The 12,734-nt window shown below is 39.3% G+C and overlaps 1 protein-coding gene across 1 annotated transcript; it reads right to left on the bottom strand.

Annotated features, from left to right (window-relative positions):
* Positions 1-7,433: 7,433 nt before the first annotated feature.
* On the bottom strand, positions 7,434-9,039 carry LOC102704264 (heavy metal-associated isoprenylated plant protein 35-like). The gene is made up of 3 exons (XM_040526087.1): positions 8,892-9,039; positions 8,720-8,795; positions 7,434-8,617 (listed from the first exon to the last, which is right to left on the bottom strand). Exons 1-3 carry the CDS (start codon positions 8,925-8,927, stop codon positions 7,740-7,742), a joined length of 990 nt encoding a protein of 329 aa, XP_040382021.1. The 5' UTR covers positions 8,928-9,039; the 3' UTR covers positions 7,434-7,739.
* Between the last annotated feature and the right edge of the window lie 3,695 nt (positions 9,040-12,734).

The raw sequence follows: 12,734 nt of genomic DNA, 5'->3' as shown, positions 1-12,734 counted from the left end.
TCATATAATCATGGATATCACTGTTCATGATCCAATGTTTTTCTTCACCATCCCTGATTATTTCAAGTGATATGACATCATGTAAAATCTTAACTTGATCATAGAGGTAAAATGACCATTTTCTCTTATTTAACAAAGTTTTAGTAGCACCGATGACATATTTTCTCCGATACCACGTGGAAAATATTGAATAGCGAGAGATTATATGATCTGTTGTGTATTGCACTGACCCTCGCGGGTGTATTTATAGCGTACATAGGAGATAGAAATTTAGACTACAAGATAAATATTCTATCGTATCTCTTTAGGATTTTATCTTTTATCTCTAGATTTTTTATTGGACTCTATTATCTCTAACCATATGTATGTATATCTCCAACAGTTCGTTCGCATATTGTAGCATTGAGCTTTATCAGTGGTATACTGTAGGACTCATGCTTTGTCAATGGTATACAACAATACTTTGTGTTCTATACATGAGCTTTTTTCTATCTTTGAGGAGGTACCAAGAAGTATCACTGTTTTATATGTAAAATTTGGTATCTTCTAGTATCTAAGGTATTAAGAAATACCAAATTTTATATAGAAAACAGTAGTACCTCCTTAAGAATGCGAAAATTGCTCTCCATACATGCCTTAAATTTATCTAGCTACTGCTGTACACTTCTTGAAAGAAGGGGGTTGACCTAGTTCACACAAGGGATGCAGGGAGGTGTAGCAGAAAGCATCAAGAGTTTGGTTTTGCGAAAGCAATGAACTTTCAATCATGACAATGATGGCCTTCATGCAAGGTTAATTACTTCTAAGCTAAGACTCGAGGAATGGGTCGATGGAAAGATGATGCATCACAAAATCACAAGTGATCAGTGATGCCAATACATGTAGGAGTAGGAGTACTAGTATTTTGTATCTGAATGGACCCAACAATGCAAACGCAGGGGGCTCCTTTTCAGATGGACCTATGCCTGCTTGCCGTCGCTGGTGACCTAAAAAGAGTTTTGCTATGTCAGCTTTGCGAGGTTTTCACTCAGTGTAAAGTCATCACAATCACCAGTGCATGCCTCTTCTGGAATTTGCTCTCGAGTTGAGTGCTCAAATCTTTCAGGTGGTACATGGGTACATGCTCTGATCATTGCACTGCACATCACATGCATGTGCAAATATTCACGTAGGGAAACACTGGGGGTATGGGAAAGGGAAAGGCCTGGCAATATTTTAAAAATTAAAATTTGGATATCCCCTAAAATATGGCATTTCGATGTGTCAACAAACCATCACCGAGAGACAAATTCAGAATAATACCATATACGATCCGACGTGATATCGACAACGGGCTGATATTTGTTAACGAGTTTTAACCGAAACTGGAACTAACTAATTATAAACACTCATACTCAATCTATCAAATTACAAGGCATTAGGATATCCACGACGATCGACCGGACTAAGACTGATGGCTAATCATATGCCCATACCTATGTTAAAAATCAACATACGATTCTCTGCTTAAGAGAGAGCATAGAACAGAGTTCGACTCTAATTAAAATTTTACACATATTATAACTTTAAGTCCTAATTTAAAATTGACTATGTATATATATTTCGTACAGATTCTAACTGGATGCGTATATTGAAAGTTCATTGGTGCGTACAAAATTGTCTGTATTACATCCTGACAGAGAAATCACGGGATATGCTCATGTGCGTGCATGCTGGGGAGACAGGGTGCATTCGTGTTCAGAAAGTATAACAGGTTTGGAATAATATGGCATTTTTTTTCTCATCGCTCGGTGTTGCACATGCTGAAACAGTAGTAGCCATCTTAAATCTAATAACAAAACGAAAAGAAACAGTAGCTTTTGTCGTGACACAAACATTCCAACAATTATTTTGTGGTGGATTAATCATGCATTGGTCCATTGCCTTTCAATTTATAAACCTAAAGATGGTGAGAATTCTGGCAACATCTAGAGTTTTTCTTCTTCTTTTTTTTCCCCAAAAGGTAAGCATAACCTTTTCTCTGTAGATGAACATTTGAATTTGGTACTATATACAATTCTGATGTGATCGAATTGCTTTATCTAGATTATCAAAAGGCTGCCGCATTAGTTGGGCTACTCCATTGCACTTTGGATAAGCATTGTACTACCTTTCAATCAAGCAATTCAAGCACATGTGAGTAACTCAGATATATAGTCAGATTTGATCTGATTCATCAGTCGTACTGAGACCATAATAACAAAGCGATCAAGCATGCTCATCAGTCAAACCGTGCTTATGGCAAAGGGTCGCGTCGATCAGCTAGCTGCTTTTGTGGATTGTGATGAACAGGAAACTAGAGTCACTCAGCTGATCAGCTCCTACTTTGTTTTGGAGTAAGTTATTGCATCCAAAAGTAATTGCCATTTGCTACATGTTAGATCGCATCTTTTCAGCATTATCCTGCTAGAATCTAACTGAATCTCCTCTGGTCATCTGTAACATGATTAGCACCATCTTCAAAAACTAAGCACAGAGACGAAATTACATGCATAAACCGTGGATGAGAAAGGCATATCAGAAAACAACAATATATTATATAAATAATATAAAACCTTTTTCGTCCATAAATACAAGCATGGGCGTAACTAGGGGTGTTTCCGGTGGTCCGGAGACAGAACAAAAGTCCTTGTCTAAGGCCATAAATGTAATGATAAAGGACTCTTTTACAATACTCAAATTTAGTTTAGACCATCAATTTCAGGCTAATCTAACGGATGTCATTAATCTTACCTCATTGGAGTTGGAGGTAATAATACATGCTAGAAAATGAAAAAAAAAATGAAGTTATTTAATATAATATAGAACGTATTGGTGCCAATAAAGTAGGTAATAAATGCATGATTTGCCTGTCATTTTCTTTACAAATCCTAATTTGAAAATTTTTTTTGCCGGGAGGCCCAGACTGGGCCAACCAATTTCATTAAGATTGAAGCATGCACAAATTGAGTTTACAATCTCAGCAGAGGATGCTGAGTCCGGTTTTCACCGGGGGAACTCTAACTAGAAAAGAACGAGAGGCTACTCCTCACAAACTTTAAAGAACCCCACTTCCGCCCATATAATGATCTCGTCCCTTATCGCATTGAAAAGCTGGTTAGGGGAAAATCCTTATTTGTAATTACTTTCAAATCTTCAACACCATATGTGTACAACCTGATTTGCAGAATTCAAATGCAATAGTAGAATAGTATCAATACTTAGGCTATATGCATTTAGATGCTCGGGGACAATTCAAATTGTCAAATATATTTATATTTTTTTCTGTATTAAGAATTTGAAATTTTACATAGTATGAAATTTTGAAAGTTAAGCATATTTGTTTTGCAAAGTATGAAATTTGTTATGCACATTGATTTGCATGTGATCAAATTTAGAAAGGATAATTATAGGCATTAATGCTTTATTTTATTGCTATGATTTATTAATTAAGAGGTGGAATTATATTTAACAATAGATAATCAAATAAAATAAATCAGTGGTTAGGATTCAACATTAACTCTTAGCACCCCAAAGGTAAGATGGAGCACCTTAGTATGGCTCAATGATAAAAGAAAAACACTTCTCATGACAAAAAAAAAACTACGTTATCAGTATAACATGAAGAAACGTTAATCAAGTATATATGTTATTGTGTATTGACAAGTTATCTTTATGTTCCACCCTTAAAATGTTGCTGTAGATGCATCACTGAATGTCTGGATATAAGCATTTCAGGACGAGGTATTAAAAGATTAACTCATGAAAAACTAGAAACGACCCACCAAGAAGGGAAACAAAAGATACTCCTACGGTAATAGTAATAGTATAGTATAGCAGTATATGCACGTTGAATGAAGCTTCTCTAGTTGTCAGCTTAAGTGCAAAGAGATCCTGACATCTGAGTGTTGCACATGTATATACTCCACACTCCTAGAACGTACGTCCTGCCGGAGTTTAGACACCAGCTAGGAAGGAGCAGAGTGTTTTTAATTTGTTGATCAGTTCAGATTCAATGAGCATAGTGTTTAGCGTACCACTGCTCCTCCTCTCCTACCCATATAGTAGCAGCAGCAGCATTGTTATTAGTAGCTGCAAAAAATGCAAAATGGCATTTATGCATCCTCCTCTCCCTCCCTGCATCGTCTCTGGCATTGACATTGAATTTACTACACCCAGTAGTGCCATTGCATCAGCTCTGGCAGGGTTGTCGCAAGAGAGGAGATGCAGTGCAGCCAAGGCCAAGCAGCAGCACAGCACAGCACACAGCAGCCATCAGCATAGTTCAGTAGTACCACTACCAGTAAAACACACACAGACACACTTGATCACGAGTAGATCTCCATTCACTCGTAGTACCAGCAAGCTTAGATCTCCTCCCTTCACCTTCAGCTTCAAGCCCGTTTAGATTGCAAAATTTATTTGTAAAAATATCACATCAAATATACGAACATAGTATTAAATATAGTCTAATTACAAAACAAATTACAGATTCCGACAAAAAACTGTGAGACATGTGGGTTCTTTTGAGCATAATTAGCACATGTGGGTTACTGTAGCACTTATGACTAATCATGTACTAATTAGGTTTAAAAGATTCGTCTCACGATTTTCCATATAATTGTGTAATTAGTTTCAATATTCATGTATATTTAATGCTCCATTTATATCTAAAAATTTCGATGTGATGTTTTTTCAAAAAAAATGGAAACTAAACATGCCCTCAATTCATACATTTGCTGTTGTTGCTGCAGCCCTGAGCTGGAGAGCTGGAGCAGGAGGGTGCAGCATTCACCTGCAGTTTTTACAGCACCAATCCCCTCCTCCTCCTGCTGCCCGGAAGAACCATACACTAGAGAACAAAAACCTACACACATTACACACACACATGAGAGCCATTCATGACGCCCCTGCCACTGACTCCCTCTCTCTGCCTCTCTCTGCTTCTCTTCCTCGATCTGTGCCATGAAAGAAAAAACCATCAATTTTCTCTGTGTATCTGCTGCGCCGCGCGACGTACCACCGGTTGCATTGCGACCTCGAAATTTTGGTGGTTTCGATGAGAAATGTAGGATTCACGCAGGGCAGCCGCAGCTAGATTCTTGCTAAATAATTCGGTCTCGATCTGTAGTCTTCAAGTAATTTTTGGTTATTAGAAATTCAATATCTATATCGATGTTGAGAAAAAAAAGAGTGGACAATTCAATCCTCAGTTTCTAATATCTGAAAATGAGTGATAGTTCCATTGACGTGAAGAAATCACGAAAAACATTTAACAATTTTATAGCACAAAAATAAAAAGTCACAAGTGCAAGAGTGGATAGAATTGCGATGCCTGTATGTCTAAATGGAGTACGGATATGAAAAATAAGTTGTATTTTTACTGTGCCTAGCGCGTTGGAGTTTGTATATAGGCTTCATTATTTAATTTGGTCATTTCGGCAATTGAGAAAAACCAAATTGATCGAACAAAATGTGGTGTTTGTTCTTTTTTCTTTGGTCTTTTTCAGTCCATCCCCATGGGTAGTATCGCGGCCCTCACACTCCTCCATGAGGCTAATTCGCTCGTGCCATCTCTCTTCTCTCCCCTCCGCGCCAATACACGCAACACACCGGCATCACGAGCACGTTTTTTCTTATTATCAGTTACGAATAACTCCGGATATGATATCTAATCTTCTAATCGATATGCTTTGAACCCTCTACACTACCTCTATTAGAACCATAAAACCTATTCCTATTTCCCTTTCTACTAAAGCTTTATGTTAAAGATATAGGATATGAAAATAAATTATAGCTCCGTCTAATTTGTTTGTATCTTTTAATACCGTTTTTTAGATCCGTCACCTGGTAGAAACAAAGAAATGCTGTTTAGGGGGGCTCGACACGGCATGTGGGAGGTGCGTACGAGGGAACCGACACCAACACCAACACGAGAGCGGGGTTGCAACCGACGACGTATGGTCACGTTCATTTCTTGCTGCCGGAAACACCGGGTTTACACGCCCACATTGCATGTCGGTGCCCGATACTGCCTGCAACGTACGAATTATCTGCTTATACTTACAGCCTGCAGAGAACCAACCAGCCTTGTCCGTGCTCTGCCCTTGGTCACCACGCAACTTTGACCACCACTTAGTTTTCAATTAGTCTCTTATATATTTTCCTTTTTGAAATATATGATGTTTTGATTCTGGACATAAAGTTTCACCGTTAGTTTTACCCTCTCCGATTTTTTAAACTTTTTTATTTACATTTGACTCTTCATCTTATTTAATTTTTTGTCTAAGACATAAAAAATTATAAATCATACTTAAATTACTTTACTTTAGTAATAAATTAAATTATAACAAAATAATCAATAATTATATAATTTTTTTAAATAAGACTAGGATAATGGACACCCAAATTTGAACCGGGGTGTGTACTCGGTAGTCAGTACTCGTGACTCCGCTGTCACACAGTCGTTGTTTCCCCTCTCCTTATTACAAAATTGATTAAACATGCCATATTCTAAACCCAAGTGCATCACTCTAACGATGTCAAATTACCAGTGCTTTAAGTTTATCTTGACTTGATTTATTTAAGTTTGATCAAATTAATTTATAGAAAATGCAACATCACTTTCAACAGAAAACAAATATATTATAAAAATATTTAGTAGTGAATTTAATGAAACTAGTTTTGTGTTATAAATGTTACTACACTTTATTTTTCATATTTGAAGAAGTTTAATTTAGGTTGAAACTAAAAGCATATCTTAGTATAGAACGGGGAAGTTAACAGGTGGGCCCATTGATTAACAAAAATACTATCAAGAGAGTACCACTGCCAAGTGCTAGTTTAAACAACTCGATTCACATAAACAACTCCATGTCCACTTTCATGACCCTGCTGATTTGTCCACTACTCTCCATTATGCTTGTTTTCCACAATAATCAAATCAAGGAGCGTATCACAATTCACAAAGCAACTACAAGAAAGAATCATTTCATTACATGTCAACAACTATAACCCCTTTGTTTAAGTTTGCAGAGCAATCATCTCATAGACAAAGCCTGTGAGCCAACAGGAGGCCAGCTTAACTAGCCTGGCCAAAAGTTGTTATTGGCGCCAAATGTGCCTCCACTAGCCACGTCATATGTCTCAAACGTATAGTATCATGGCATGATTAATAAGACTATAAACCGAGCCAGATTAGTTTTATGGGGATGAAACTTCTCTCTCATCTCATGAAACTTTCTCATTTAATAACACTGCCAAGTCATCAATTTTACTAATGTTGCATCATATTTAATGTGCATGACATCCCTATAAAACATACATTGAGACTGACCTTACCAATATCACATTACCGCTCAAATTTGAAACTTGTGGTCTATTAGTACTCCCTTGTGTAATGAATGAGAGGGTTAACAACTCAATTTACAAGATTTTTAATTAGATGAAAAAAATCCATTTTTGAAGAAGGGCCATCATTCAGGAAAAAAACATAGTACAAAAAGGATAATAAAATTACTAAAATACTCATCTCATTACATGATGCATTAAGAGCATTATAAAATTGGGGGGAAAAAAGTCTGGTCAAGAAGAGCTTTGACCATCTAATTAACAGTACTCCAGTCTACCTAAGCAACCACTTGAGAGGAGGCTTCTATTACGAGGCATCCTCGTTAACTACAGCTCGGGGTCCCGTCCGGCGAGCGGCGGCGGCGGCGGCGTTACATGACGCTACACGAGCTGGGGTTCTCCTCGTTGAACATGTTGCTGTACGATTCCTGCGGCGGCGACGACCGCATGCCCGGCGGGCCGTACAGGTACTCCGGTGGCGGCGGCGGCATCATCATGGGCGGGTATGGTGAGTAGCCGTACGACATCTGCGGCGGCGGCGGCGGCATAGGCGTTGGCGTTGGCTGCATGGAGATTACCGGCGTGGGCGCGTAGTACGACGACACGCTCGCGCTCGGGTGCGACACGTTGTAGCTCATCACCGGCTGCGGCGCGTAGAACGGGAAGCCGCCGTGACCGTGAGGGCGCTCCGGCGAGGACAGTGCTGGCGCCGGAGCGGGCATCGACGGTGCTGCTGCGGCCTGTGGCGCCTTTGCTGGCTTCTCCGTCGCCGTGGCGTCCGCTTCGCCGGCGTCCTTCTGCTTGTTCTTCTTCTTCTTGCCCTTCTTCCCACCGGACTCCTCCTCGCCCTCCTCGTCGGCGGCGCCTTCTTTGGGCGGCTCAGGCGAGCCCTTCTCCTTCTCGGACACCTCGCTCTCCTTCTTGGCCTCGTCCTTGGGCTTCTTCGCCTCGGCTTTCTTCTCCGAGCACTTCTCCTTCTCCGGCTTCTTCTCCGAGCTCTCGGGCTCAGCTTCCTTATTAGCCGCGTCCTTCGGCTTCTTGTCGGCCTTCTCGGCACCCTTCCCGCGTTCGCCGGCCGGTGGTGCTGCGGCGACCTCGTCAGGCTTCTTGGCCGCGGCCACCGCCGGCGACGGCCACGGCGTGGCGTGCTTCCCCGACTTGTGCAGCCGCCTGATGAGCGCGTCGGCGCCGACGCTGCTGGTGACCGTCACCTTGTGCTGCGCCGCGTCGATCGTCACCTTGTACACGCCTGCTCGCCGGAAACCAGTCAAACACCAAGAATTAATGAAACCTCGACGGACGCCATCAATCACCTCCAGACCAATCGATCAACCAGCGAAAAATTACACACCTTCGATGTTCTGGAGCACTTTCTTGACCTTCTTCTTGCACCCTTCGCAGTGGATTGACACCCGGAGCACGGTGGTCTGCAACCAACAAGAACAACAAAACGTCAGCAAACAATGGCGTCGTCGTCGTCGTCAGGGAGGAATTTCAGTGGCTCTCTTAGGCTCTTAGCTCACCGTGTACTGCAGTGGCTCTGCTTCTCCTGACGCCATGGAGGAAGCTCACCTAGCTCCCTCGAGACAGTACTACGTCTCGCTCTCGCGCGTGCGCAGAGAGAGACAGAGAGCTTAGCTGAGCTCAGTAATGGCGGCGCGTGCGAGTGGGAAGAAGAAGGCCGGCGCTGCTTGCTTAGGGAAGCTGGCCTTTATAATGGCGAACAAGCGAAGCGTAGCAGTAGGAGTTGAGGGTGCTGGTTGCAAAGTGCCGGTGTCACTGACGTGTGGGCCCAGGCCTACTGGTACCGTGTACACGTCAAACTGTGAGTCCCCAATGGTGAAGGATGGTGACATCAGAACCACAAAATATATATTTATGTGTGTGTGTTTGTGCACATCATCATTGGAAGATGATCATGATCCATGATGATCAGATTGAAGTGGTAGCTCCCCTGATGATCAGTTCTGTTTTCTTCTGCTGATTATCCTGAGCTGATGCTGTTCTTGGTGAATGATATGATCTTTTTATCTACTGTATGATGTATCTCATGTTTGATGAAGGATCGAGCTGCGTTTTGTTGCAAAGATTGGTCCCTTGTGCATGCATTTCTGGCGATCTTTTCTTTGTTTTCAGTGGTGCAATCAAGACCTCGTAATCTGGCTGCTGCAGGGTTGGGTGAAATGGGGTTGGGACAGGCCATTAGATTCAGCAACAACTTAACAGCAGCAGCATTCAAAACAAAAGGTGTCTCTCATAATGGAGCACCACATGCACGTACTACTACAAGTTTGTTTTCAGAGCGAAGTAGAAAAACTAGGAGTAGTAACATTCACTTCTGCGGCTTACTAGTCGCTAATTACAGAGTACTAAAGTTACTACTTACTGTTGCATCCTAATCTGATCCGGTGATATGGCCATTCTGTGACTGGCTTCTCAATCGAGAAACGTAGTCCTATGGTGCTCATTTTCGTGAGAATTTTCGATTTTATAAATTACATGATTTTATAATAGCTATTTAAAATGTAACCAATGTTACAAAATCCTACGTTGTGAAACAGGCTTGTAAAAAGTTAAAATGTCTTAAGAAAGAAAAATTATATGAGAAAATTTTTATATATTTTTTGCACGAAACAAGCTTGGGAAGTATGCCAAAAATTCCAAAATTAAACGCAGTAAGACAGACCTAAGAATCGATCGTTGCATGTTGCAGTTTCAGACATTCAGAATTCAAAACACTGGGAAATTAAACTGCTGTACCCCAGTACGTACGTACGTGGTACTAGTGCTAAATACGATTGGGCTACAGTTAATCACGCCCCCACGTGACGTACGTACGTAGCTAGGTAAATACGGCGTAGGGTCGACCAGAAGATACTACGTATCAGAATATCAGTCGTCGTATGCCGGTACGTACAGTACGTAGCGTGGTTATAGCTACATACGTACGTGCTGTATCTGTATGTGTGTACGTACGTACGTACGAAGAGCGTATAGTTCGCAAGAGACAGGCGAAATGTACTGCCACTGCTGCTGTCAGGCACGTCTCCCGTTTGAGGTGCAAGGCCATTCATGGCGTATCAACGGAGCATCCGTCGCCTGTTCGTGCATATGTGCGTGCGACGTCGCCTGTTTGAGAATTAAGATACTATGGTTTCACAGTTTAAGAATTTTTAGTCTTATCTAAATTTATTAATTGATATTATAATATATATATATATGTCTAGATTCATTAGCATCCATATAAATTTAAGACAATGTATATTGTGAAACAGGGGGAGTAGGTTATTGATCACATATCATCAACTTTGTTGCACAAAATAAATTACTACCTCCATTCCTAAATGTTTGACGCCATTAACTTTTTATATATGTTTGACCATTCATCTTATTTAAAAATTTATATAATTATTAATATTTTTATATTATTTTATTTATTGTTAAGTATACTTTTACGTATACATATAGCTTTACATATTTTGCAAAAATTTAAATAAGACAAATGGTCAAACATATATAAAAAAGTTAATGGCATCCAACATTTATGGATGGAGGGAGTAGTAAATATTTGGAGAAACTGATGGACTTAAGATAAAATTTAGGTGGTATCTGGGATAGGTGAGGTTGAAGGATATTTACGGGCTGTCTGATTGTTTTATATTGTTTGAGGGTATAAACTGTTGAATTAACTAATAAAATATTAAAAAACTTAATTTACTTTGGAAAGGTAGTACAAAAAACTTTTTATATGGATATTGTTTTTCGAAAGTCACCATTCAAGAGTCTCGAAAGGCTAAGTTCCTTCGATGGAAATAAACTGGCCTTAGAACAAGTGATTTATAAGAAGTACATTAGAAGAGAACTATTATATATTAAAAGAAAATATCCTCATCCAAAAACAAATTCAGTTTTCACCCATCACCACACACCAATATAAAAAACGACTATAATATCCTTTACCTTATCAAATCTCAATGAATTGCTCCTCACCCTTTTGTCTACCTATAATGCATTTATTCTCTAATTCCATAAACTCCAATGCAATAGAGTAATTGTTTAAAAACGAACTTACTTTATACATGGGCGAATACGATCTTATGTTCGAATAAATGTACTACTACCTCCATCTGAAATATAATCATTTCTAGGTTGTTTAGTATATATTAAAGAGATATCAAAATATTCACTTTTAGTTATTTCAGTGTTTAATTTTTAAATTTTAAATTGATTAGATTTTCTTTCTAACCATCTGATTAATTGACTCTGTAATCATAGGGACGATTAAAATCATATGGACTAGTATAGAAATGCTTATATTATGGTATAAAATTTAAATACTATAAATACTTACATTTTGAGACATATGGTGTATGGTTTAAGGGACCTGAAATAAATACTATAGCAATAGTTCGATGAAAAAAACTGAAGAGTACGGCTCCGTGACCTTTGCTGTTATTACTCCATTCGTTCCAAAATAAATTTATTTTTCACTTGTCACGATATACCAATAAAAAACTAAAAGATTAGAATACCCTTTACTTTGTTAAATATCAATACAATTATCTCCGATTTTATCTATTCTTAATATATTTATTCCTTGATTTAACAAACTCTGATGAAACAAGCTGGAATAACTAAAAGGATTTATTTTGGGAGGAGAGTAGTATCAATTTTGGCATGCCAGTTGGCATTTCTCTGGTCACAGTTTTGGCTCCAATGTACTGCTGCTCCATCGCCCTGAACCCCTGAACTCAGTTTATAGTGCGTGAATGGTGGAGTAGCTGTACTAATCGTAGAGCAAAGTGCAGCAATAAATCCGGAGAGCTACCAACCGCCTGCAGGGTTAGTAAATTGTGCTCGGCCAAGCCTGTCAATCTAACAGCAGGGTAGGGTACAATTCTCCAATCTGCATCAAAGGCGATGACCCCACCAGATTTGTTTATGACACGAGAGAAGAGAAGCAAGAGTATGCGGAGAAAGACTGTGAACTCACTCTGAGAGCAGATACAAGGGTGCGTTCAGCTTGTAAAATGATTTTGTAAAAACATAACATCTGTATGTATTATTATATATTTGAAAGTATTAAACGTAGTCTAATTATAAAACAAATTTTAGGTTTCGCCGGGAAACCGCGACACGAATCTTTTGAATCTAATTAATCCGTCATTGACACATGCTAGTTACTGTAGCACTTATGGCTAATCATATACTAATTAGGCTTAAAAGATTTATCTCACGCTTTCTCCTATAACTATATAATTAGTTTTAATATTCATATATATATTTAATAATTTATTTATGTGTTCCAAAGATTCGATATGATGTTTTTGGAAAAAGTTTTTGAAAACTAAACAGGGCCTAAGCAT

The sequence above is a fragment of the Oryza brachyantha genome, chromosome 7 (assembly GCF_000231095.2).
Source record: "Oryza brachyantha chromosome 7, ObraRS2, whole genome shotgun sequence".
Classification (NCBI taxonomy): Eukaryota; Viridiplantae; Streptophyta; class Magnoliopsida; order Poales; family Poaceae; genus Oryza; species Oryza brachyantha.
This window is presented reverse-complemented; position numbering and strand designations above follow the sequence as displayed.

What these genes read in the sequence shown, in the direction of transcription:
- LOC102704264 (XM_040526087.1), bottom strand. Translation starts at nt 8,927, where the DNA reads ATGGCGTCAGGAGAAGCAGAGCCACTGCAGTACACG. An exon ending in CAGAGCCACTGCAGTACACG is followed by an intron (nt 8,796 to 8,891) that starts GTGAGCTAAGAG and finishes TGTTGGTTGCAG; the next exon opens with ACCACCGTGCTCCGGGTGTC. An exon ending in AGTGCTCCAGAACATCGAAG is followed by an intron (nt 8,618 to 8,719) that starts GTGTGTAATTTT and finishes TCCGGCGAGCAG; the next exon opens with GCGTGTACAAGGTGACGATC.